Source organism: Pseudophryne corroboree, chromosome 1, assembly GCF_028390025.1.
Source record: "Pseudophryne corroboree isolate aPseCor3 chromosome 1, aPseCor3.hap2, whole genome shotgun sequence".
Taxonomy (NCBI): domain Eukaryota; kingdom Metazoa; phylum Chordata; class Amphibia; order Anura; family Myobatrachidae; genus Pseudophryne; species Pseudophryne corroboree.
In genome coordinates this window covers 1,244,939,244-1,244,967,190 of record NC_086444.1, presented here as the reverse complement: position 1 = coordinate 1,244,967,190, position 27,947 = coordinate 1,244,939,244, and the positions used below count along the sequence as shown (strand labels likewise).

Here is a 27,947-nt window from a genome sequence, read left to right as displayed (position 1 = left end):
TACCTGTTAGGTGGCTGCAACCTACCTTGGGGGAATTGGACAGACTTTTGTGGGGGAGCCTTGAACTTGGACTTCAGGTGGACTATTTGAACATTGTGCACCCACGAAGAGAGGCCCACTACACTATGGATGAACTGTCTAGGCCAGAGCCTACACCCCCCAGGTAGCGTCCCCTTCACCCCAACGGACTGCGGGACCAGGACCCAAATCGTTGGGACATGGGTCCCTGGTTGACCCGCTTGAATGGGGGGGGGAGGAGTGTGGCCGGAGAGCCCCAGCCACGAGGCAAATGGCCGCTTTTGGCACTGAAGGGGTTAACCCCTAGTGCCCGGCGCCATTTTAAAAGAACAAAGGGCGCTTGGCGCCAGATTTGAAATGTATTGGGCGCTAGGCGCCGTGTTTAGGAATATGTTTGAATCTGTGTATTTTTATGGTTGTGCCGTGGTCCCGGACCTCTCCGGAGACCACGGCAGGGAGGACAGCCCCCGGCGCGCTCAGCAGAGTGTGCGCGCCGGGGGAGAGGAGGCAGCCGCTGACCGCCGGAGTCCGGGAGCTCCGCTCCCGGCAGCGGTCAGTGTAGCCCCGGGCGCACTGGAGTGTGCGCGCCGGGGAGAAGGGTGAGCGCTGCGGCTGGGAGCTCGGCTCCCGCTGCAGTGCTCTATGTGAGAGCCGCCGCTGGGGGCCGGGAGCTCTGCTCCCAGCGCCTCAGCCCAGCACGGGTGGCCAGCCGCAGCAGCCGGGACGGACGTCCCGGGCTGCTAGCCGGCGAGGGGGGTGCGCTGCAGCTCGGCTCCCCGCCGGACGCTGCAGCGAGGCTACCAGACAGGCGCCGCTCATGGGGGACCGGGCTAGCCGGCTCCCTAGCGGCGTGGGTGAAAGTAGGCTGCCCAGCAGGATGGTGAGCGCTGGGGTACGGGAGCTATGCTCCCGGCGCCTCAGCGCTGAAACAAAGCCAGAGTCACGGCGGCCGGGACAAGTGTCCCGGGCCGCCGGGCTTAGGTACAGGGGGGTGCGCCGCTGCGTGCGGCGAGGCCACTGGTTAGTGCCACCCTGGGGGGACAGGGAGAGCCAGCTCCCTGGAACCCCAGAGGCAGGAAGACAGGCTGGAGGATGGGGGAAGCCAGCCCCATACCTCCAGCACTGAGAGGGAGAGCCCTAGCAGCCAGGCTGCAGGGCTAGGGAAGGCACTGCAGTGCCTGAGTATGTAGAGTCTGTGCAAGGCACAGGCTCAGCAATGTACAGTGTGATTTAAATGTAATGTATGTAAAGGTAAAATGCACTTACTTGATTGTGTGTCCCAGGAGGGGGGAATCCATAGCTGTGCAGGCTGATGGATTCTCCCAGACCTTTTCCCTAAAAACGGAATGCTTTCCCATCCAGCCTCACAGTTCCAATGGGCACAGGGAGAAAGAGAAGCAGCTTAGCTATGAAACAAGCTGAGTGGTTTCTTGGAGCTCCATGGAGATCAGCCGTAGTGGCCAGGAAACCTGGACCGGGGAGCCAGGCTGCCCAGCTCTGGAGCCCAAATCCAGGCTGCAGGCAGTGAGAGGGGTCCCGGGCAGGTTTCTGGAAGTCAGATTTAGGAGGGAAAACTTCCCCCCAGCCAGACTGAACGGCACCGTGGGAGTAGCCTGCTCTCCCAGATGGGAGAGACAAAGGAGACCGACCACTCCCCACTGTCCATAGGGAACAATGTTAGGTGTGCATGAGACCAGAGCATGCACAGCTCATGGGTAAACATTGATTGGTTGTACACCACAGGGCGGGCTTACCCCCTGTGGTAAGGGGTCTTGGAGAGGGATAAAAGAAGGGCAGTTGGCCCATAGGAGTGTGGATTGTAACATCTTCTTCTGCTGAAAAGATCTTGATTGTATGCTGTTGCCCCTAGCAATAGGGAGGAGCCTTTTTAAAGGTTATTTGAGCAATAAACACCTTTGCCTCAAGAAGACTGCTTCATCTTGTGACCAACAGGGTTAGGCCAAACCTAGCCCCGTTCTCCGGCTGTCCAGGGAAGCACCTGACGTCTCCAAGCTCCGCCTTCCGCCAGCTACCGGTAGAGGCCTAGCAAGTGGCTAGTGGGGATTCGTCGACACCACACAGGTGTGGTAAAGCAGTGCGTCGGCACATACAGAGCAGAACCGTGGTTCCAAACGCCACGGCAGGTTAGGAGTTTGGTGGTGGCAGCGAGAACCCGCCCACAGCGCAGTGGGTGGAGTCAGTAACAGGCGGTTACTGACGGTAAGCGGGAATCCCCTATGTGGTCAGGCCTCGTGCGGCTTGACCTTCCATTCTGTGCGCAGTCAACGGGACGCGGAAGCTGCGAGTGCTTTCGTACGGTATCGTCCTGTCACAATGTCTCTAGGAGATAGACCTCTGTAGGAGATAAGGGGGGTACTCACAGAGCAATCGCTGCTTAAAATCTAAGCAATTTGACTAGATTGCTTAGATTTTAAGCAGTGATCACTTCGTGTGTATCCCCCACAGCGATGCGCAGCCCCATGCATCGCTATCGCTGGAGCTAGATTGGCCTGCATGTAGGCTCAATCTAGCACGTCGCTCATTTCACCCACTGGGTGAAATGAGCACCCCCTGTCTCCCCCTGCACGCTCAGCACACATTGCACTGTGCTGAGCGTTTCGCACAGTACATATCTCTCCCCAAATCGGGCCGTGAATACCTCTGTAGCAGATAGACCTCTGTGGGAAAAAGACCTCTGTAGGAGATAAGACGTCTGTAGGAGATAGACCTCTGTAGGAGATAGACCTCTGTAGGAGAAAGACCTCTGTAGGAGATAGACCTCTGTAGGAGATAAGACCTCTGTAGGAGAAAGACCACTGTAGGAGATAAGACGTCTGTAGGAGATAGATGCCGTCTGCATGTATCCGGGAGATCTGAGGATGCTTCCTTGGATCACCATCGAGACAATTGGTGGTGATTTGTAATGTTTCCAGGCAGCCGTCAGACTGTGTAAACTGAAGCTTTCTCAGGCTGGCCGTCAGATCCAGACACCAGGGTCCAGTAAGTCTGCATCCAACGATGCAGACCCTGAACCCATCAAGCCAGCAAAACGTAAACCATCCAGTGTGCATACAAATCTGAATTGAGCCCTACGGGGGTTGTTCATAGTTGGTCGCACATTTTGCTTTTTTAGTAAAATCTACGACCACTAAAATGGCATACTAGGGGCCGCCCAGCACAAGGAAAGGCTGCCCCGCAATTGTGGCGCCGCCCCAGGATGCAATCGAATTTCAATTGTGCTTGCATTGCAAAAACCTCAAATAGATATTGACCCCTGCCTATGCAGCATGGCCCCAAAATTGTTCTTGCACGCCCGCCATCTGTCAATCATGATGCGATCACATCCTTCTGGATGCAGTCCCACTGAGTCATTTCTGGCCTGTGCTGACTGCAAGTGTGTCCCCTGGCTGTGGCATTACCCCCATGCTAGTGGAGCCCAGTGCTGGCTAATTAAATACGGGGGATCCTACACAATTTACCCCCTGTATATTTTGAACCAGGGCCAGCTCAATGAGTCTGGAGCTTGTTATGCTTAGGGGAGGAGACACTTATTTTTTTTATTTTGTTAGCAGAAAGGTTCATTGTGGTGGTTGAGTAATGTTATACCCCTTTCACACCGCCAGCAATACTCAGGCAGGTTATTGCACGTGAATGCGCAGGAACGCAGGTTGCGGCACAGTCTGAAAGGAGCCAGTTGAAATGACCCGGGTCGAGTGACCCGGTATTCCAACTCAGGTAGCAAGCAGGATTGAACATGTGCTAACCCGGCTCACGGTGAGGTGTGAATGGGTCAACACGACGCAGCACATGTTCACTGAATAGGAAGAGGCGGCACTTGGAGATCTTCTCGTCATGGAGCGTGTCCCCTCCATGTAACTCTTCTTATACTCCATGTGTCTCCTGGCTGTATCTCCTCCATATGACCTGACCTCCCTGCTTAGTACATAGTACATAGCACCTGTATCATGGAGCGTGTCCCCTCCATGTAACCCTTCTTATACTACATGTGTCTCCTGGCTGTATCTCCTCCATATGTCCTGACCTCCCTGCTTAGTACATAGTACATAGCACCTGTATCATGGAGTGTCCCCTCCATGTAACCCTTCTTATACTCCATGTGTCTCCTGGCTGTATCTCCTCCATATGACCTGACCTCCCTGCTTAGTACATAGTACATAGCACCTGTATCATGGAGTGTCCTCCATGTAACCCTTCTTATACTCCATGTGTCTCCTGGCTGTATCTCCTCCATATGACCTGACCTCCCTGCTTAGTACATAGTACATAGCGCCTGTATCATGGAGAGTGTCCTCCATGTAACCCTTCTTATACTCCATGTGTCTCCTGGCTGTATCTCCTCCATATGACCTGACCTCCCTGCTTAGTACATAGTACATAGTACCTGTATCATGGAGTGTCCCCTCCATGTAACCCTTCTTATACTCCATGTGTCTCCTGGCTGTATCTCCTCCATATGACCTGACCTCTCTGCTTAGTACATAGTACATAGCACCTGTATCATGGAGCGTGTCCTCCATGTAACCCTTCTAATACTCCATGTGTCTCCTGGCTGTATCTCCTCCATATGACCTGACCTCCCTGCTTAGCACATAGCGCCTGTATCATGGAGTGTCCCCTCCATGTAACCCTTCTTATACTCCATGTGTCTCCTGGCTGTATCTCCTCCATATGACCTGACCTCCCTGCTTAGTACATAGTACATAGCACCTGTATCATGGAGCGTGTCCCCTCCATGTAACCCTTCTTATACTCCATGTGTCTCCTGGCTGTATCTCCTCCATATGACCTGACCTCCCTGCTTAGTACATAGTACATAGCACCTGTATCATGGAGCGTGTCCTCCATGTAACCCTTCTTATACTCCATGTGTCTCCTGGCTGTATCTCCTCCATATAACCTGACCTCCCTGCTTAGTACATAGGCCCTCATTCCGAGTTGTTCGCTCGGTATTTTTCATCGCATCGCAGTGAAAATCCGCTTAGTACGCATGCGCAATGTTCGCACTGCGACTGCGCCAAGTAACTTTACTATGAAGATAGTATTTTTACTCACGGCTTTTTCTTCGCTCCGGCGATCGTAATGTGATTGACAGGAAATGGGTGTTACTGGGCGGAAACACGGCGTTTCAGGGGCGTGTGGCTGAAAACGCTACCGTTTCCGGAAAAAACGCAGGAGTGGCCGGAGAAACGGTGGGAGTGCCTGGGCGAACGCTGGGTGTGTTTGTGATGTCAACCAGGAACGACAAGCACTGAAATGATCGCACAGGCAGAGTAAGTCTGGAGCTACTCTGAAACTGCTAAGTAGTTAGTAAACGCAATATTGCGCATACATCGGTCGCAATTTTAAGAAGCTAAGATTCACTCCCAGTAGGCGGCGGCTTAGCGTGTGTAACTCTGCTAAATTCGCCTTGCGACCGATCAACTCGGAATGAGGGCCATAGTACATAGCACCAGTATCATGGAGCGTGTCCCCTCCATGTAACCCATCTTATACTCCATGTGTCTCCTGGCTGTATCTCCTCCATATGACCTGACCTCCCTGCTTAGTACATAATACATAGCGCCTGTATCATGGAGTGTCCCCTCCATGTAACCCTTCTTATACTCCATGTGTCTCCTGGCTGTATCTCCTCCATATGACCTGACCTCCCTGCTTAGTACATAGTACATAGCGCCTGTATCATGGAGTGTCCCCTCCATGTAACCCTTCTTATACTCCATGTGTCTCCTGGCTGTATCTCCTCCATATGACCTGACCTCCCTGCTTAGTACATAATACATAGCGCCTGTATCATGGAGTGTCCCCTCCATGTAACCCTTCTTATACTCCATGTGTCTCCTGGCTGTATCTCCTCCATATGACCTGACCTCCCTGCTTAGTACATAATACATAGCGCCTGTATCATGGAGTGTCCCCTTCATGTAACACTTCTTATACTCCATGTGTCTCCTGGCTGTATCTCCTTCATATGACCTGACCTCCCTGCTTAGTACATAGTACATAGCACCTGTATCATGGAGTGTCCCCTCCATGTAACCCTTCTTATACTCCATGTGTCTCCTGGCTGTATCTCCTCCATATGACCTGACCTCCCTGCTTAGTACATAGTACATAGCGCCTGTATCATGGAGTGTCCCCTTCATGTAACACTTCTTATACTCCATGGCCAATATTTACTAAAAAATCGAGTTTGTCCGATTTGTGTTTTTTTTTTTCTAAGTCCCAACACGGGAATTCACTAAGCACCAATCTCGGCAGTGTTTTGACTATTCGTAATGGTTTTAATGGCAAAGTTCAAAAATACGAATGAATAGACCATCGGTCAATCGCGGCTGTTATTTCATACAACACGGGTATTCACTATTCATTCGTATTCGGGTGTTAGTCCATGAGTGCTTAATCGCGGTCGTATTTTTTTGCGATTCGTTAAAAAAAGCAGCAAAAAAATAGACCTGCTTTTTTCAGGCGTGTTTACATGTGTTTTAACTTACAAATCACTCACACCTGAATAAGGATGCCTATAAAAGGATGTTAGGCCCATTTCAATACACCTACACTCAGAAATGGCAGCAGGACTGTGGGCCAGTGATCTTTTGTGTGCTGTGGGATTCCTCAGACTCAGACATCAGCCTGTAAGTAACCAGGGCCAACAAACTGAACATGGTCAGCAGGTTGTACAGGTTCCGCGGAGGCTGCGCAGGCCTCGTTTTTTTAGGGGGCGTTTAAACTTGAACACATTGTCCGATGATATGGTCATACAGATGTTCCGTCTAAATCGTAACAACATTTTCCGTCTGTATGACCTTGTCAAACTGGGCCTTGACCCTGAGACAGCACACTCTCGCTCTGTCTCAGGCCTACACAAACCCCTGGCTGTGTTGCACTTTATGGCTACTGGCAGCTTTCAGGCTGTGTCTGGGGATGTCATAGGAATCTCACAGCCCTCATTTTCAAGAATATTAACACAGGTGATGTATACCTAACTACCTCCTTTGTGTTTTTTTTTTTTTTTTATTTCTCGGTGGCCAGTTCTGTCCTAAAATCTCATGTTTATTTTTCTTTCAAATATACACACAGGTGTTGGCTGTTTTGCAGCCCCACATCGATGCCTCAATCTGCTTCCCTATCCAGGAGTCTCAGTGGCATGCCGTCAGGGTAGATTTCTATGAGCTGGCTGGCATGCCCAATGTGCTTGGAGCCATAGATTGCACACACATTCAGCTGAGACCACCTAGGGGCAGGCAGCACATATATACTAATCGACATCTAGAGCACTCCACAAATGTGCAGGTGGTTTGTGATGCAAACCTCAAAATAATGAGTGTTGTTGCTGGTTACCCTGGGGGCTGCCATGACTCCTTCATCTTCAGTCAGTCATCCCTCTTTGATAAGTTTGAGGACGGACAAATGCCAGATGGATGGCTGCTGGGTATGTAATTTGATATGTGTAGGCCTGTGTATACTTTGTCCAAATACAGGGGCAGATGTATTAACCTGTAGAAGGCATAAGGAAGTGAGAAACCAGTGATATGTGCAAGGTGATAAAGGCACCAGCCAATCAGCTCCAATATGTAAATGATCATTTAGGAACAGATTGTCCGCTGCCTTTATTACCTTGCACATATCACTGGTTTATCACTTCCTTATGCCTTCTACAGGTTAATACATCTTCCCCACAGTGTGTTACTTATGTGTTGCTGTATCTTAACATGAATCACGTTACTATATCTGTCTTTTAGGTGATGGAGGATATGGCTGTTTCTCTTGGCTTCTAACTCCATTGTCCCGACCTGATACCCCTGCTGAACACAATTACAATAATGCACATAAGTCCACACGGAATGTGATAGAAAGATGTTTTGGTGTGCTGAAATCTAGGTTTCGGTGTCTGGATAAGTCTGGTGGCCTTTTGTTGTATAGTCCCTCGAAGGTGACTCAAATTGTGTTCTGCTGCTGCTTTCTTCATAACGTGTTTGCAACAATATCTGCCACATGTTGAGGAGGAGGAGGAGAAGGAGGATGAAGAAAGCAGCCAGCAAGCAGAGGAATTAGAGACATCTAGTGATACTTGGAGTACAGATGTAGGGAGGCAGGTTAGGCAAGAGCTCATCACTCGCTATTTCTAAGGTAAGTTTGGTTTGCTTATTTCATTTGTTGTGTAATCATAAATAGATGTTGGCCCATTTTTATTTTAAAAACCATTACTCAGAATGTGTCTGTCTCCTTGAGACATACAAACATACCCTCGCTTTATGCAAAACAAATGTCGCATGTGTATTGTGTGTATTTTAAAACTCAAAACAGATTATGAGTGGCATGCATTAAGTCTGGATAAGTGTTCCTAAACTTGCAGTGCTAATTTATTGCAAGCACACATAATCCATTTAGTATTTTACTTTATCATTGTGTGTAACGTCCTAATGTACAGGTTCTCAAACTCGGCCCTCAGGACCCCACACAGTGCATGTTTTGCAGGTAACCCAGTAGAAGCACAGGTGTATGAATTACTCACAGACCCATTTTAAAAGGTTCACAGGTGGAGCTACTTATGTCACTTGTGATTCTGTGAGTAGACCTACAAAACATGCACTGTGTTGGGTCCTGAGGGCCGAGTTTGATAACCTGTGTTCTAAATAAACAGTCCTCAACATATAATATGTTAGCCTTGAGGAATACATGTGTCCCTATGTGTGATGCTCCATCGTATTTAAGGTACACAAACTTACTCTCATAAAAAATAATTTATTTCGTAATGTTTGCTGCAGTAAACTTGCTGATTTGTAAGTAAATACAGTTTGCCACATATATACATGTGGCCGGAGAGACCCCCAGCCCACGTGGACAATGGCGGCGCGGCACTGAAGGGGTTAACCCTCAGTGACCGGCGTCATATTCAAGGACAATGGGCGATTGGCGCCACTTTTAAACTGTGCACTGGTGCTAAGCGCCATCTTTAAATGTAGTGTGGGTGCTAGGCACCGGGTATTTAAAAATATATTTACTACTGTGTGACAGGACGGTACCGTACGAAAGCACTCGCCGCTTTCGCGTCCCGTTGACTGCGCACAGATTGGAAGGTCAAGCCGCACGAGGCCTGACCACATAGGGGATTCCCGCTTACCGTCAGTAACCGCCTGTTACTGACTCCACCCACTGCGCTGTGGGCGGGTTCTTGCTGCCACCACCAAACTCCTAACCTGCCGTGGCGTTTGGAACCACGGTTCTGCTCTGTATGTGCCGACGCACTGCCTTACCACACCTGTGTGGTGTTGACGAATCCCCACTAGCCACTTGCTAGGCCTCTACCGGTAGCTGGCGGAAGGCGGAGCTTGGAGACGCTAGGTGCTTCCCTGGACAGCCGGAGGACGGGGCTAGGTTTGGCCTAACCCTGTTGGTCACAAGATGAAGCAGTCTTCTTGAGGCAAAGATGTTTATTGCTCAAATAACCTTTAAAAAGGCTCCTCCCTATTGCTAGGGGCAACAGCATACAATCAGATGTTTTCAGCAGAAGAAGATGTTACAATATACACTCCTATGGGCCAACTGCCCTTCTTTTATCCCTCTCCAAGACCCCTTACCACAGGGGGTAAGCCCGCCCTGTGGTGCACAACCAATCAATGTTTACCCATGAGCTGTGCATGCTCTGGTCTCATGCACAGCTTTACATTGTTCCCTATGGACAGTGGGGAGTGGTCGGTCTCCTTTGACTCTCCCATCTTGGAGATTCAGGATACTCCCACGGTGCCGTTCAGTCTGGCTGGGGGGAAGTTTTCCCTCCTAATCTGACTTCCAGAAACCTGCCCGGGACCCCTCTCACTGCTGGCAGCCTGGATTTGGGCTCCAGAGCGGGGCAGCCTGGCTCCCCGGTCCAGGTTTCTTGGCACTACGGGTGATCTCCATGGAGCTCCAAGAAACCACTCAGCCTGTTTCCTAGCTGAGCTGTTTCTCTTTCTCCCTGTGCCCCTTGGAAAGGTGAGGCTGGATGGGAAAGCATTCCGTTTTTGGGGAAAAGGTCTGGGAGAATCCATCAGCCTGCACAGCCATGGATTCCCCCCTCCTGGGACACACAATCAAGTAAGTGCAATTTATCTTTAAATACATTACATTTAAATCACACTGTACATGTTTATACATTTAAATACCCTCTGAGCCTGCACAGGCTCCACATACCTAGGCACTGCATGTTTTACACAATGTCCTGTTCTGTAACTACTGTGCCCAGCGCTCAGCGCTGGGCTTCCCTAGCCCTGCAGCCTGGCTGCTGGGGCTCTCTCAGTGCTGGAGGTATGGGGCTGGCTTCCCCCATCCTCCAGCCTGTCTGCCTGCCACTGGGGTCCAGGGAGCTGGCTCTCCCTGTCCCCCCAGTGTGGCACTACTTTTGTGGCCCCGCCGCACGCAGCGGCGCACCCCCCTGTACTGAAGCCCGGCGGCCCGGGACACTTGTCCCGGCCGCCATGACTCTGGCTCTGTTGCAGCGCTGAGGCGCCGGGAGCGTAGCTCCCGGACCCCAGCGCTCATCAGCCTGCTCGCCAACCTAATTTCCCCCACACCGCTAGGGAGCCGGCTAGCCCGGTCCCCCATGAGCGGCGCTGACTAGTAGCCTCGCCGCAGCGTCCGGCGGGGAGCCGGGCTGCGGCGCACCCCCCCTCGCCGGCTAGCAGCCCGGGACGTCCGTCCCGGCTGCTGCGGCTGGCCACCCGTGCTGGGCTGAGGCGCCGGGAGCAGAGCTCCCGGCCCCCAGCGGCGGCTCTCACAGAGAACACTGCAGCGGGAGCCGAGCTCCCAGCCGCAGCGCTCACCCTTCTCCCCGGCGCGCACACTCCAGTGCGCCCGGGGCTGCATCGACCGCTGCCGGGAGCGGAGCTCCCGGACTCCGGCGGTCGGCGGCTGCCCTCTCCCCCGGCGTGCACACTCTGCTGAGCGCGCCGGGGGGCTGTCCTCCCTGCCGTGGTGTCCGGAGAGGTCCGGGACCACGGCACAACCAAAAATACATTTTTTACATTAATAAAACACGGCGCCTAGCGCCCACGATATGTTTTTAAATCTGGCGCCAAGCGCCCATTGTCTCTCGAAATGGCGCCGGGCACTAGGGGTTAACCCCTTCAGTGCCGCAGGCGGCCATTCTCCTCGTGGCTGGGGCTCTCCGGCCACACTCCTCCCCCCCCATTCAAGCGGGTCAACCAGGGACCCATGTCCCAACGATTTGGGTCCTGGTCCCGCAGTCCTTAATGAGGTTACCGGGAGTTCTTTGGGGGTTCAGGCTCCTCCTGACGTGACAGTCCATCTGCATTGCTATGAGCCTTGCCTTGCTTGTGGATAATATGGAAGTCATAAACCTGAAGAGCAAGGCTCCACCGCAACAGTCTGCCGTTTTCCCCCGTGGTGTGTTGGAGCCACCGTAATGGATTGTGGTCCGTTACCACCGTAAAATGGCGGCCATACAAATAGGGCTGAAGCTTCTTCACAGCCCAAACAATAGCCAAACACTCCTTTTCAATTGTGGCATACCCCACCTCCCGTGGTAGCAGCTTTCTGCTCAAATAGGCCACAGGGTGCTCCTGTCCATCCGGCCCCTCCTGGCTCAGTACTGCCCCTAGTCCGTACTGTGATGCATCAGTTTGTACAACAAAGTTTTTACTATAGTCCGGCGCCATCAGTACTGGGGCTTGTACTAGAGCAGTTTTCAACGACTGGAATGCCAACTCACATGCGGTCGTCCAGTCAACTATCTTGGGGAGTTTCTTCTTCGTCAGATCAGTCAGGGGTTTGGCCACGGAACTAAAGTCAGGGACAAAACGTCTGTAGTATCCTGCGATCCCTAAGAAAGCCAGGACCTGTCTCTGGGTTGTGGGCTGGGGCCAGTCGCGGATCGCCTCCACCTTCGCTGGTTCAGGCTTCACCTTACCTCCCCCCACACGGTGCCCCAGGTACTGTACCTCTATCATCCCCATTTGGCACTTGTCTGCCCTGATGGTCAGACCTGCCCACCGAATCCTCTCTAACACCAACCCCACATGCCCCAGGTGCTCTTCCCAGGTTCGGCTGAAGACAGCAATGTCATCCAAGTAGGCCTGGGCGAACTCTCGGAACCCCTTCAGCAGGTCATCGACCACACTCTGGAAGGTGGCTGGCGCATTCTTCATCCCAAATGGCATGGTTTTGAACTCAAACAAGCCAAAGGAGGTGATGAAGGCGGACCGTTGCTGGGCCTCGGGAGTCATTGGTATCTGCCAATACCCCTTGCTCAGGTCGAACGTAGAGATGTACTTCGCCCCAGCCAGCTCGTCTAACAGTGCGTCAATGCGGGGTAGGGGATAGGCGTCTGATTTGGTTACTTCGTTCAACCGGCGGTAGTCTACGCAGAACCTGGTTGTTCGGTCCTTCTTGGGAACCAGTACAACGGAGGCGGCCCAGGGACTGTTGGAGCGCGTGATTACGCCTAGCGCTAACATCTCCTGCACCTCTTGGTAGATACTCGCCTGCGCTTCTGGTGAGACCCGATACGCGGGTTGCCGAATCGGCCTATGCCCACCAGTGTCTACATGATGGGCACGTAGGGAAGTCAGGCCGGGCTTCCTGCTGAACTGGGCCTCAAAGGACTGCAGCACTGACTCCAGCTGCTCCCTCTTGTGGTTACCAAGCTCACTGCTCCAGCTAACTTCCTCTACACCACCCTCACCCTTGGCATCCGCGAGGAGGTCAGGAATGGGATCTTTTCCTGGTTCCTCCATCGGCAGGCAGCACACAGCGGCTACCGACTCCACACGCTCGTGGTATGCCTTCAACATGTTTATATGGTAGGTACGCTGCCTCCTACCATCGCTGTCAAATGACACCACGTAGGTGATGTCGCTTAGGCGTTTTGCGACCGTGTACGGTCCCGCCCAGGCAGCCTGGAGCTTGTTCTGACGTGTGGGCACCAGAACCAGCACCTTCTGCCCTACTCCAAAGACCTGAGCACGCGCGCCCTGGTCATACCAAGTCTTCTGCTTGGTCTGTGCTTCCGCAAGATTCGCTTGCGCTAGTCCCATGAGATTCTCTAACCGATCTCTGAGCTTCAACACATACTCCACCACGGACTCATCCTGGTGGATCAGCTCCCCCTCCCAAGACTCCCGGAACAGGTCAAGAGGTCCACGGACTCTGCTGCCATATAGTAACTCGAAGGGCGAGAATCCGGTTGACTCCTGGGGCACTTCCCGATATGCAAACAGGAGGTGCGGCAGGTATCGCTCCCAGTCTCCTCCCTCCGAAGTCACAAATGCCCGTAGCATCTGCTTCAGGGTGCCATTGAATCTCTCGCAAAGTCCGTTAGTCTGGGGATGATAGGGGGCAGTGCGGAGTTGGCGCACTCCGCACTTCGCCCAGAGACACTGGACCAGATCACTCATGAACTGCGTCCTTGATCGGTTAGGATCTCACTGGGGAACCCTACTCTACTAAATATGCCTAGCAGAGCGTCCGCTACCTTTTCCGCAGTGATGGCGGACAGAGCCACAGCCTCTGGATACCGGGTAGCATAATCCACCACGGTGAGGATGTATCTCTTCCCCGATCTACTGGGCACAGGTAGGGGACCGACTATGTCCACGGCCACTCGTTGGAAAGGTTCCCCGACTATTGGCAAAGACCTCAGGGGAGCCCGAGCACTGGGGCGTCCAAGCCGTTGGCACACATCACAGGACTTACAGTAGGTCCGGACGTCATCCGACACTCCGGGCCAAAAAAAGTTCTGCGTCAGGCGCCTCAGTGTTCGGTCCCTCCCCTGGTGTCCCGCCAAAGGAATTTCGTGGGCAACTGACATCAGTTGCTCCCGAAAGCTCCTGGGAACCACCAGTTGAACTTGCTCCCGCACTGGCCTATCCCCTTCTACCTTGGCTACCCGGTACAGTAACCGTTTCCACCAGGTCACACTCCCTGCCCCCATCCCAGCAAGGCCGCGGCCAGCTTGGCGCCTCATACCTTCCAGGGATGGGTCAGAGAGCTGAGCTTCCCTAAACTCCTGCCTGCGGCCCTCACTTTCTCCTAAGTTTGGACACTCTACAGGGGGAATATTGGGGTCAGTCAAGTTGGGGTCAGTCATGGTAGGGTCGGGGTAGTCACTCATACTCACCGCCGGAGTTGGCAAACCACTAGGGACAGGAGCATCACTGGGCACCCGCACAGGATTCAACAAACTGGAACCGACATCCTCTGCGTTGCTAGGGGACGTAGGCCCACCAGAGGCAAGGGGCAGATGGTGCGCCGCTGTGGTCTTTTCCTCTGGGATGGCTGACGCTGTGGTTGGCGGTTGTTCAGCCGCTGTGGTCTTTTCCTCTGGGCTGGGCGGTGCTGGCAGAGACGATGAAGACTGTAGTCTGGCCGCTTGACTCCGGGTGATGGCGTTCGCGAAGGCAGTAACGATTCCTCCACCGAGATCATTCCCCAAGACGACATCAGTTGGGAGGCCATCCATTACGGCAACATCTCTTAGCTCTTGTCCAGCTCCCCAGTCGAGGTAGACTCTGGCCATGGGCACTTCTCGCTCTAGCCCATCGGCCACTGTAACTTTTGCAGTGCAACCCTGCAGTACGGCAGCAGGGTCGATCAGGTGGGGGCTTACAACGGTTATGGAGGCCCCAGAGTCTCTTAAGCCTTCGCCCTGCAGGGATCCCACTTGGACCGGCTGCAGGTGCCGCCACATATTTGGTGGGGGCTTCTTAGCTATACAGGTGACTCTTTCCGTGGAGACCACCTGTTTCTTGCCACACTCCATCGGACTGACTGGAGGGGGTACAGTCTCTGGAAGCTCATCTTCACGGGTTAAGCAAGCAATCCGGGCTCCAGCACTCGGATTTGGGGCACGAGTCTGGGGTGCTTGGGATGCAGGACAGTTCATCCTCAGATGTCCGATCTTCCCACAGCCATAGCACTTTTTGTCCAGGCGTGGCTCCGATGGCCTCTGATTACTGGCAGGGGCACTGCGGGGCGGTTGCTGGCCAAAAGCACCCGGGTTGGAAGATGCTTGCTTTGGGGGGCGATGAGCTGAAGAGGGGTGTCCCCCTGGTGGTACAGTCTTTTGGGGCTGGCTGCTGGTTGGGCGCTTCTGCCACTGCGGCCGAATTGCCACATATTTGTCTGCTAACTGGGCAGCCATCTTTAAGCTGGGTGGCTCCCGATCTAGCACCCACTCCTTCACTTCTGGGGCACACTTGCGGTAGAACTGCTCCCTGCAGATCAGGTCGATCAGTGCGTCCCACGTAGTGGCTTCCGAATCCTTCACCCACTTCACCACGTACTGCCGCAGCTGGGTGGCGAACTGCTCATGGGTGCTGCTAGGATTCTTAGGCAAGTCTCTGAATTTCTTCCTGTAAGACTCGGGAGTGATGAAGAATCGCTGGAGGAGGGCCTTCTTGACTTCGTCGTAGTTCCCACAGTCCTCCGCGGCCACTCCTCGATAGGCCTCCAAGGCCTCTCCATGCAGAGTGGGCACAAGGTGTCTCACCCACTCTGACTTGGGTAGATCGTGTAATTTACAAGTCCTTTCAAAAACTTGCAAATGTCCATCAATGTCCCCATCACTGTCTGCAAACTTGGCAAACTGTATACGTCCTGATCTGTGTACAACAGCTGACACCGGCTCCCGGGGTACCACGGCCTGTGGTGCCCGCTCATCACGCCACATCTGGATGATGATCAAGCGCTCTTGCTCTGTTGCCCTTTCCCCCAATTCCGCTAGCCGATCTGCTAGGGTATCCGGGCCGCCCCCCTTGGGACGTTGGGATCCTGGCCCTGCTAGGGATTGCTGGAAGACATGGCTGTTGTGAGAGAGGGAGGGGCTTGTGGATCTCACCGGTTCTGTACGAAGGGCCACTGTTGGGTCGTCCTCTGTGATGCTGACGTCGTCAGTGTTTTCCACCTCTACCCGATGAGACTCTTCCCAGCTCTTGAGCGCCGCCTGCATGACGCTCCTGGACGCGTTGGAAGGGATTTCCACACCCTTCCCCTGGCATACGATCTCCAGATCCTCCTTGGACATTCCGCTGAATTCCGCCATCTTGTGCGTTCTCCTGCGCTGCAGTTACTCCTCTCCTGAGTAACTCGGCTTCTCCAATCGGGTGATGAAAAGCCGCCTGGGAATATCCCACCACTATGCCACCAATTTCTGTGACAGGACGGTACCGTACGAAAGCACTCGCCGCTTTCGCGTCCCGTTGACTGCGCACAGATTGGAAGGTCAAGCCGCACGAGGCCTGACCACATAGGGGATTCCCGCTTACCGTCAGTAACCGCCTGTTACTGACTCCACCCACTGCGCTGTGGGCGGGTTCTTGCTGCCACCACCAAACTCCTAACCTGCCGTGGCGTTTGGAACCACGGTTCTGCTCTGTATGTGCCGACGCACTGCCTTACCACACCTGTGTGGTGTTGACGAATCCCCACTAGCCACTTGCTAGGCCTCTACCGGTAGCTGGCGGAAGGTGGAGCTTGGAGACGCTAGGTGCTTCCCTGGACAGCCGGAGGACGGGGCTAGGTTTGGCCTAACCCTGTTGGTCACAAGATGAAGCAGTCTTCTTGAGGCAAAGATGTTTATTGCTCAAATAACCTTTAAAAAGGCTCCTCCCTATTGCTAGGGGCAACAGCATACAATCAGATGTTTTCAGCAGAAGAAGATGTTACAATATACACTCCTATGGGCCAACTGCCCTTCTTTTATCCCTCTCCAAGACCCCTTACCACAGGGGGTAAGCCCGCCCTGTGGTGCACAACCAATCAATGTTTACCCATGAGCTGTGCATGCTCTGGTCTCATGCACAGCTTTACATTGTTCCCTATGGACAGTGGGGAGTGGTCGGTCTCCTTTGACTCTCCCATCTTGGAGATTCAGGATACTCCCACGGTGCCGTTCAGTCTGGCTGGGGGGAAGTTTTCCCTCCTAATCTGACTTCCAGAAACCTGCCCGGGACCCCTCTCACTGCTGGCAGCCTGGATTTGGGCTCCAGAGCGGGGCAGCCTGGCTCCCCGGTCCAGGTTTCTTGGCACTACGGGTGATCTCCATGGAGCTCCAAGAAACCACTCAGCCTGTTTCCTAGCTGAGCTGTTTCTCTTTCTCCCTGTGCCCCTTGGAAAGGTGAGGCTGGATGGGAAAGCATTCCGTTTTTGGGGAAAAGGTCTGGGAGAATCCATCAGCCTGAACAGCCATGGATTCCCCCCTCCTGGGACACACAATCAAGTAAGTGCAATTTATCTTTAAATACATTACATTTAAATCACACTGTACATGTTTATACATTTAAATACCCTCTGAGCCTGCACAGGCTCCACATACCTAGGCACTGCATGTTTTACACAATGTCCTGTTCTGTAACTACTGTGCCCAGCGCTCAGCGCTGGGCTTCCCTAGCCCTGCAGCCTGGCTGCTGGGGCTCTCTCAGTGCTGGAGGTATGGGGCTGGCTTCCCCCATCCTCCAGCCTGTCTGCCTGCCACTGGGGTCCAGGGAGCTGGCTCTCCCTGTCCCCCCAGTGTGGCACTACTTTTGTGGCCCCGCCGCACGCAGCGGCGCACCCCCCTGTACTGAAGCCCGGCGGCCCGGGACACTTGTCCCGGCCGCCGTGACTCTGGCTCTGTTGCAGCGCTGAGGCGCCGGGAGCGTAGCTCCCGGACCCCAGCGCTCATCAGCCTGCTCGCCAACCTAATTTCCCCCACACCGCTAGGGAGCCGGCTAGCCCGGTCCCACATGAGCGGCGCTGACTAGTAGCCTCGCCGCAGCGTCCGGCGGGGAGCCGGGCTGCGGCGCACCCCCCCTCGCCGGCTAGCAGCCCGGGACGTCCGTCCCGGCTGCTGCGGCTGGCCACCCGTGCTGGGCTGAGGCACCGGGAGCAGAGCTCCCGGCCCCCAGCGGCGGCTCTCACAGAGAACACTGCAGCGGGAGCCGAGCTCCCAGCCGCAGCGCTCACCCTTCATCGACCGCTGCCGGGAGCGGAGCTCCCGGACTCCGGCGGTCGGCGGCTGCCCTCTCCCCCGGCGTGCACACTCTGCTGAGCGCGCCGGGGGGCTGTCCTCCCTGCCGTGGTCTCCGGAGAGGTCCGGGACCACGGCACAACCAAAAATACATTTTTTACATTAATAAAACACGGCGCCTAGCGCCCACGATATGTTTTTAAATCTGGCGCCAAGCGCCCATTGTCTCTCGAAATGGCGCCGGGCACTAGGGGTTAACCCCTTCAGTGCCGCAGGCGGCCATTCTCCTCGTGGCTGGGGCTCTCCGGCCACATACTGTGTTTTCACCAATGTTATATTTAATGCAATAGGCACAGTTGTAGGATTGCACATTTACATTGCATGCAAATGCCAGCACTTAGAAGGAATGTGTAAGCTGTGTTGGTTTTAAAATACATTTATGTTTGTGGACAAATGGCCCTGTCCTAGCAGAGAGGTGTGAATGACAAAACCTTTTGATGTGTAAAGATGCTAATCACGGGGTCTATGGGCTTGGAACCTGTTTCATGTACCTGATTTAATTGATATACGAACCCTGAATGGCAGATGCAGGAAGGAAGACTGTTTGTTTGTATTGTAGCCTTTCCTGTTGTAATCTCAAACACTGGGTTTGCCTGGAGATGTGACTGAGACAGAAACATTTGTATTTTGAAGCTGTGATAAATTTATCAATAGTGAATGTTAATCTGATACCAAACGTTGTCTGTGTCACAGGAAGGAGGATATTGTTTTATTGCACTTATCTCCTTTTGAAATGTAATTTATTTACTTGTATTTTCTAAGTTATCCTGATTGGTTGGAGAAGACAGGGAGGGCTTACCCCCCTGTGGTACTGTGTGGAAATTTGACATAAAAAGGAGGCCTGCGTGCCTCCAGATTTGTAGTTGTACAATCTTATTCTGCTGGAACATCTTGCTGTATGCTGTTGCCCCTAGCAATAGGGAAGAGTTCTCTTTAGAACTATTGCAAATAAATACCATTTGTCTCAAGAAGACCGCGTCATCTTGTGACCTACAGGGTTATGCCAAACATAGCCCCATACTCCGGCTGTCCAGGGAAGCACCTAACGTCTCCAAGTTCCGCCTTCCGCCAGCTACCGGTAGAGGCTTAGCAAGTGGCTAGTGGGGATTCGTCAACACCACACAGGTGTGGTAAGGCAGTGCGTCGGCACATACAGAGCAGAACCGTGGTTCCAAACGCCACGGCACGTTAGGAGTTTGGTGGTGGCAGCATAAACCCGCCCACAGCGCAGTGGGTGGAGTCAGTAACAGGCGGTTACTGACGGTAAGCGGGAATCCCCTATGTGGTCAGGCCTCATGTGACCTAACCTTCCAATCTGTGCGCAGGAGACGGGACGCGAAAGCGGCGAGTGCTTTCATACGGGACCGTCCTGTCACAATACATTATTATACACATTATTAGTTTTTTGGTTACAAATTACATATTTTTTGGTTTCTGCATCATGTGTAAGAACATTATTACTCATTTTTAACACACACAAACATGGCGCAACAATAATGACATTCATTTTGGCACTGAATTATCTAAATTCAATGACAACATATTAAAAGCTTTTTACGCAACTCAATTGTGTTATTCTTGTAATGTTGTATAGAGAAGAAAGGTAAAATAGTTAACAATCACATTGTAATTTGTATTGGCTGCAGGATATGAGAATGATTGGAATCTAGAAAGAGTAATGATTAGAAAAAAATCAAGTGGTATGGTTACTTCCTGCTAAACATATTGTGCCTGCCTGGCAATGATTGTGTGTGCGGGATAGGAGAATGATTGGAATCTTGAAAGAGTAATGATTAGAAAAAAATCAAGTGGTCTGGTTACTTCCTGCTAACATGTATGTGCAGCTCAAACAACATTTCCCTCCTCCAAAAAAACCCAAAGATGGTAAAGAATAAATGTGCATACAAATTTCATGTTGTTGTTTGTATCACTTATAATTAATGATGTTGTATAAATTGTCAAGGAGCTAAGTGTTATATATATTTTGCCAATCATACAATTACTAACAATTTTGATTTACTTATCAGAAATGTAAAAATTGTTTTGTTTTTTTTTTTCTTTTTTTTTGGGTGCCTGCTTGTCCTGCCCTTTGCCTTTAGCACTGTCATGTTGTCGTGCTCTGGTGGAGCGTCTTGTTGGTGATGAGACTGGCGTGATATTTGGAGTAGTCGTACCAGAACTGCTGCTTGTTTGCTGTTGGTGCATGGATCTGAGTGTTTCATTCAGGTTAGTGAGGGTGGCACTGAGTTCATGTGTAGCAGCATTTTGATTGTCTACAATTCGGAATAAACTTTCATTTATCTTTTGATTATTTTGAAAAATGTTCATATAACTTTGCTGTTGTCTGTGCTGTTCTTCCATTAGTCTGTGCTGTTCTTCCATTATGCGCTGTAAGTTGGCCATGACCTGTGTAATGTCTGTACGCATGAGTTCCATGGTATTGCCAATTCTCGTGGTTTGTTCATTTTGTCTACTCATATTTCTGGTTATTCTTCTGAGGTGACATGGTAGGCTTGCAAACATTTGTGTCTGCCTACGCAGGCAATCTTCATTAGTGGCCTGCTGTCTAGCCCAAATGGTCCAAAACACCTGATCAGGGCCTTGTGTTACTGGTGTTGTTGGGCTGTGTTGTGGTGGTGGTGTGCTTTGCTGTGGTGGTGTACTCACAGGTGCTGGGGGGCTGATTCCTTGGCTTAATGGCTGCATTTCTAAGATGATTGTCTCATCCATGTCACTGTGTTGCTGTTGTTGCGGAGGGATGCTGTTTCCAGGACTAGAAGCTGAAATGTAGAAAAAATCTTCATTAGCTATCCATATGTTTGATAAATGAAAACAAATCACTACACATGGAACACATGTCATTCACTGTTGCTTTCAGATATTCTGCCTAGCAACATCATCACTCAGAACTGAAATACATACATATGCCTGTTTGTGGCAAATGTGTCTGGTTACTTCATTGTGAAAGCAAACACTTTAGTTTTATTGTAGATCAGACATACTCCACCATAAAAACACATTGTAATCCATAATGTGTTACCTTATAGCTTTTCTAAAACAAACATAGTAATGTTTTTATATGTATTTGGCAATGTTAGGTCAAACACACATGTGAAAATTTGTTAAACAACCTTACTATTTTCAAAAATTAAACATGAGTTTCTGTTACAGCATCTTACACACAATGTGCTACTGTATGGCTCAAGTGGACATACATATCTTTACTGGATGTGGACAAGGCCATTTTGCTTGGATTCCATTTCATGTTTTACTTACTTCGGTAAGTATATAAGATTTTGATGTGTTTTGACTTAATGCGGTTAAGAAAAAGTTTGATTACGATCTGAAATTGTTCACATTTATTTCAGTTTGATACTCACAATCAAGATGAGGGGAGTGTGGTTGACGTCTTGGAGGTGTGTCCAAAATTTGGAGTGGGGGGACCGAACATACTGTCGATAATCTTCGTGGCGGGGTAGCCTGCTGTGGTTGGCCCTGGACATCAGACCTTGCTTTCTTTGCTGCCACAGGTTTTTTTTGGTGGTGTGTTACAGAACTCCCACTTCTGCTGCTCCAGACTTCTTTTGATGGACCTATTATTGAAAGTGAAATAGCGTCGTCATCATCATCAGATATAGGACGACCAGTACTGCTTTTTTCAAACACTGTAAAAACAAAATAAAAACTCATGTATTCATGCTATTGTTGATACATCCACCCATTATGCTTATAAACATTTATTCTTTAAGAAATGCTTGCTTTATTTTTAATAAAAACATAAGGACCGGAAACCAAAAAACCACTAGATAAAACAATAAACATTGTCCAATAGCCACATGCACTATGGAAAGTGCAACACAGGAAAACATGTACAGGACACTGACATAGGACACAAGTAAAAATACATACACTAACAACCAAAAACACACACATCTTCATTTCGTAATGAAAGGAAAAATATTACAGATGCAATATATAAATTGCTATGTGATGTGGCACTCCAAACACACATTACCACTATATGAGCCAAACAAAAACAAAACACAAAGAAAAAAATTACACTGCAGTGTTGTGTCACGGTACAAATACAAACTCAAACTGAACAAACAAATAGTGGGTTTTTTAACAATATATTACATTCAGTAATAATGACAATACACATGTAAGTGGTTTCCAAACCACTTTCCACTACTCCAGCCTCTAACATGACAACCACTGTTTTTAAAACATTGCACATGGATAACCTAAATATAAAACATAGTCCAAATTAAATAATTAAAAATGTCCAGAAGGAAAACATTATTGCTGGACAATTCAATGACACACCAAGTCCAAACTACACATGGAAAATATACTGGAAAAAAACACATGACATACAATAAAGTAAGATGTTACATTGGCTTTTGGATAAAACATTACCCAAAACAATGTATTTGCTGACACACACTTGAAGATGGGAGTCATATGCAACGTGACATGACACACATTTAAAAAAAAATAAAAAAATAAGGTCATAGAATGTTAATGCAAATACACATGCTCACCATTCTTCCTGGGCCTATCTGAATCCCGGACATGGGTTACAGAGACTACTTCAGGAGGTATTACACTCCGCATGGGCTCCTCATACTCCAGATATCTTGCAATATAGGGCTGCCCACCACCGTTTTTTCGAGCCGACTTCGCCTCCTTGGCCATTTTGGACTTGACACGTCGCTTTATGTCATAGTACCGTTTGCGGCACGTGTCCTCCGTCCGCTTGACCACCCCCTCACTATTCACAGCAGCAACAACTTTCGCCCACAACACAGTCTTCTTCCGTGTTGGCACCTTGGCGGACTCAGGACCAAATAGCTGCCTCTGATACTTCATCAGCTCCCGCACCAATGCCACATTTTCTGCATAACTAAACTTTACATTCCGCCCAGTCTTAGTAGTGGTGCGTGGCTGCGGAGCTGTCTGACTGTCACTATCACTGTCACTTGAGGCTGCTGCAGCAACCTCACCCGCCTCCTCCACCTCACTAACCTCACTCACCTCCTCCACCTGACCGACCTCCTCCCCCTCACTCACACCCTCCACCTCACCCACCTCTGAGTCACACATAATTGTGTGTCTAAACACTTAACACAGAAAAAAAAATTAGACAAACAACACACACACACACACACACACAAACACACACACACACACACACACACACACACACACACACACACACACACACAAACACTGACAAGGTACTATAAAGAAAAATAACTTGGACAAAAAATGAGACAAAACCACAAAAAACAAGACTACAAGAATGACAAGACGACTTTCAAACACAATACTACAATCAGAAATCGCTACCAACACTCCTCACCAAACCACAAATTCACCTACCTCCACAGCACAACATCCCTCCTCACCACTAACTAAACCCACGAGGTGCGGACGGTTTGGGGCGTATTTATATGGTTGCGCACAGACACTCCTACATCTGAAACACAACCAATCACGAACGGGGATGAAAAACGAAACTAAAAGTGAAAATGCGGCCGGGGTCTTAAAAAAACCCTGCCGCGTTTAACTTAGAAAAAATACAGGAAAAAACAACCAAAACACGTACGCAAATGACAATGACGGCTTAAAATGGTAAAAAAAAAACTGGCATCGACATCGGAAAACACGGAAACCATTAAGTCGACTGCTTCGTAACTTTGCGTATATAGGCCCTCATTCCGAGTCGTTCGCTCGGTATTTTTCATCGCATCGCAGTGAAATTCCGCATAGTGCGCATGCGCAATATTCGCACTGCGACTGCGCCAAGTATCTTTGCTATGAAGATAGTATTTTTACTCACGGCTTTTTCCTCGCTCCGGCGATCGTAATGTGATTGACAGGAAATGGGTGTTACTGGGCGGAAACACGGCGTTTTATGGGCGTGTGGCTGAAAACGCTACCGTTTCCGGAAAAAACGCAGGAGTGGCCGGAGAAACGGGGGAGTGGTTGGGCGAACGCTGGGTGTGTTTGTGGCGTCAAACCAGGAACGACAAGCACTGAACTGATCGCACAGGCAGAGTAAGTGTGGAGCTACTCTAAAACTGCTAAGTAGTTTGTGATCGCAATATTGCGAATACATCGGTCGCAATTTTAAGATGCTAAGATACACTCCCAGTAGGCGGCGGCTTAGCGTGTGTAACTCTGCTAAATTCGCCTTGCGACCGATCAACTCGGAATGAGGGCCCTAGTTTCAATAAGTTGCATGAAAATGCACCCGATACAAAACGAGTTTAAACACTACACAAACCGAGTCAAACACGAATATTAGTAAATATTGCCCCATGTGTCTCCTGGCTGTATCTCCTCCAAATGACCTAACCTCCCTGCTTAGTACATAGCGCCTGTATGATGGAGTGTCCCCTCCTTGGGAAGCAGTTTGGGGGTTAATGGCTCAGTCCCGGAACTCTTCCTACTCTCTATAAGGGGAGGTGGGAAGGCTGGCAATGAATGAAGACCTTTCAGCTGGGGGGTGGGCGGCAGAGCTGGGAATAGGCGGAAGGAAAGTGCTGCAGAGAGGAAGAGGGACAGAAGGAGACCGACGTGGATACAGCAACAGCCGGCCTGTCCCCACGTTATATAGTGTAGCTATAGGGGTCTCTCTGCTGCCTGTATATTACCCTGCACACCGTGTGTATACTACTCTGCTCCCTGTATAATACTCTGATTGTAACATTATACACTGTCTGTTGTTCAATATACTTTATAATACTCTGTGCATAATATTCTGTACTCTGTAATAATGGCTGTATAACAATCTGCTCTCTGTATAATACTATTGTTTGTATAACATCTAGTATAATATTCTGCTTATGGTATACTATACATAACACTGCATGTATAATACTCTGCTCTCTATATAATACATTGTAACATTATACTCTACATAACACTTTATGTATAACACTTTGCTCTCTATATAGTACTCTGTAACATTATACTCTACATAACACTGTATGTATAATACTCTGCCCCTAGTATAACACTCTCCTCTCGGTATAACACTCTGCTCTCAGCATAACAATCTGCCCCTAGTATAACGATCTGCTCTTGGTATAACACTCTGCTCTTGGTATAACGCTCTCCTCTTGGTATAACACTCTCCTCTCGGTATAACGCTCTCCTTTCGGTATAACGCTCTCCTTTCGGTATAACGCTCTCCTCTTGGTATAACGCTCTCCTCGTGGTATAACACTCTCCTCGTTGTATAACACTCTCCTCGTGGTATAACACTCTGCTCTCTGTATAATGCTCTCCTCTTGGTATAACGCTCTCCTCTTGGTATAACGCTCTCCTCGTGGTATAACACTTTGCTCTCTGTATAATGCTCTCCTCTTGGTATAACACTCTCCTCTTGGTATAACACTCTGCTCTCGATATAACGCTCTCCTCTCAGTATAACGCTCTCCTTACGGTATAACGCTCTCCTTACGGTATAACGCTCTCCTCTTGATATAACGCTCTCCTCGTGGTATAACGCTCTGCTCTCTGTATAATGCTCTCCTCTTGGTATAACACTCTCCTCTCGGTATAACGCTCTGCTCTCAGTATAACGCTCCGCTCTCAGTATAACGCTCCGCTCTCAGTATAACGCTCTGCTCTTGGTATAATGCTCTGCTCTTGGTATAACACTCTCCTCTCACACATGCAGTGTGTGTAATATATAGCATTTGCCTAGCATGTAGGTAATAATTCTGGGAGGACCAGAATGGTACATTGGGTTGGGATATTTATGTTAGTGTTAGAGGTATCGGCGTACAGTAATGGCACAGGACAAAGGACAGCACTGGGAGCCCCCAGACAAGTGGTCCGACATGGAAGACAAGCTCAGGATTCTACAAGACATGAACATGTTATATATCCGTCAGATTGCTCTTAGCCTTCAGGTAACCCATAACGCTGTTTGTGTCACCCTGGAGTGAGCGGTTAGGCTCCCCACTCTCTGTGTCACCCTGGAGTGGATGGTCAGGCTCTCCACTGTCTATGTGACCCTGGAGTGGACGGTCAGGCTCTCCGCTGTCTGCGTCACCTTGTAGTGGTTGGTCAGACTCCCCACTGTCTGTGTCACCCTGGAGTGAGCGGTTAGGCTCCCCACTCTCTGTGTCACCCTGGAGTGGATGGTCAGGCTCTCCACTGTCTATGTGACCCTGGAGTGGACGGTCAGGCTCTCCGCTGTCTGCGTCACCTTGTAGTGGCCGGTCAGACTCCCCGCTGTCTGTGTCACCCTGGGCATGTAGTATTCTTCTGGTGGTCTCCTAGGCATATAGTATTCTTCTGGTGTTCGTCTCCTAGGCAGATAGTATTCTTTTGGTGTTTTTCTCCTAGGCACATAGAATTATTCTGTTTTTGTCCTCGGCACGTAGTATTCTTCTGGTGTTCTTCTACTGGGCACATAGTATTCTTCTGGTGTTCTTCTCCTAGTGACGTAGTATTCTTCTGGTGTTTTTCTGAGCATGTAGTATTCTTCTGCTGTTTTCCGGAGCACATAGTATTCTTCTGGTGTTTTCTTGGGCATGTAGTATTCTTCTGGTGTTCTTCTCCAGGGCACATAATATTCTTCTGGTGTTCTTCTCCTGGGCACATAGTATTCTTCTGGTGTTTTCTTGGGCATGTAGTATTCTTCTGGTGTTCTTCTCCAGGGCACATAATATTCTTCTGGTGTTCTTCTCCTGGGCATGTAGTATTCTTCTGGTGTTCTTCTCCTGGTGACGTAGTATTCTTCTGATATTGCTCTCCTGGGCATGTAGTATTCTTCTGGTGTTCTTCTCCTGGTGACGTAGTATTCTTCTGATATTGTTCTCCTGGGCACATAGTATTCTTCTGGTGTTCTTCTCCTGGGCATGTAGTATTCTTCTGGTGTTCTTCTCCTGGTGACGTAGTATTCTTCTGATATTGTTCTCCTGGGCATGTAGTATTCTTCTGGTGTTCTTCTCCTGGTGACGTAGTATTCTTCTGATATTGTTCTCCTGGGCACATAGTATTCTTCTGGTGTTCTTCTCCTGGGCATGTAGTATTCTTCTGGTGTTCTTCTCCTGGTGACGTAGTATTCTTCTGATATTGTTCTCCTGGGCACATAGTATTCTTCTGGTGTTCTTCTCCTCGGCATGTAGTATTCTTCTGGTGTTTTTCTCCTAGGTACATAGAATTATTCTGGTGGTTTTGTCCTCGGCACGTAGTATTCTTCTGGTGTTCTTCTCCTGGTGATGTAGAATTCTTTGGATGTTTTCCTGGGCATGTAGTATTCTTCTGGTGTTTTTCTGAGCATGTAGTATTCTTCTGGTGTTCTCCTGGGCACATAGTATTCTTTTGGTATTTTCCTGGGCACATAGTATTCTTCTTGTGGTCTTCTCCTAGGCATGTAGTATTCTTCTGGTGTTCTCCTGGGCACATAGTATTCTTTTGGTATTTTCCTGGGCACATAGTATTCTTCTTGTGGTCTTCTCCTAGGCATGTAGTATTCTTCTGGTGTTCTACTCCTGGGCACATAGTATTATTCTGGTGCTCTACTCCGGGGTACATAGTATTCTTCTGGTGTTCTTCTCCTGGGCACACAGTATTTGTCTGGTGCTCTTCTCCAGAGCACATAGTATTCTTCTGATGTTCTTCTACTGGTGACATATTATTCTTTGGATGTTTTCCTGGGCACGTAGTATTCTTCTGGTGTTTTTCTGAGCGTGTAGTATTCTTCCGGTGTTCTCCACAGCACATATTATTCTTCTGGTGTTCTTCTACTGGGCATGTTGTATTCTTCTGGTATCTTTGTACTAGACATATAGTATTCTTCTGGTGTTCTTCTACTGGGCATGTAGTATTCTTCTGGTTTCTTCTCTTGGGCACGTAGTATTCTTCTGGTGTTCTTCTCCTG

The 27,947-nt window shown here is 50.0% G+C and overlaps 2 protein-coding genes and 1 pseudogene across 5 annotated transcripts in view; 1 reads left to right on the top strand and 2 right to left on the bottom strand.

Moving 5' to 3' along the window:
* Nucleotides 1-27,947, top strand: part of RTKN (rhotekin) — a 286,830-nt gene that overhangs the window by 104,910 nt on the left and 153,973 nt on the right. For 2 of the 4 annotated variants that reach the window (XM_063925598.1, XM_063925646.1), the window contains exon 1: nt 24,579-25,968. The exons of the other annotated variants lie outside the window; for them this stretch is intronic. In XM_063925598.1, the coding sequence (XP_063781668.1) occupies nt 25,846-25,968 (123 nt within the window). In that variant the 5' untranslated portion in view covers nt 24,579-25,845. Of the gene's footprint in view, nt 1-24,578; nt 25,969-27,947 lie in introns of those variants that run through there. 4 annotated transcript variants of the gene reach the window in all.
* LOC134932196 (uncharacterized) lies at nt 11,047-14,348 on the bottom strand (annotated as a pseudogene).
* Nucleotides 20,032-22,934, bottom strand: LOC135032615 (bromodomain-containing protein 4-like). Its single transcript, XM_063954108.1, has 3 exons — nt 22,585-22,934; nt 21,421-21,633; nt 20,032-20,820 (listed from the first exon to the last, which is right to left on the bottom strand). The coding sequence occupies exons 1-3, from the start codon at nt 22,910-22,912 to the stop codon at nt 20,057-20,059; spliced, it is 1,305 nt and encodes a 434-aa protein (XP_063810178.1). The 5' UTR covers nt 22,913-22,934; the 3' UTR covers nt 20,032-20,056.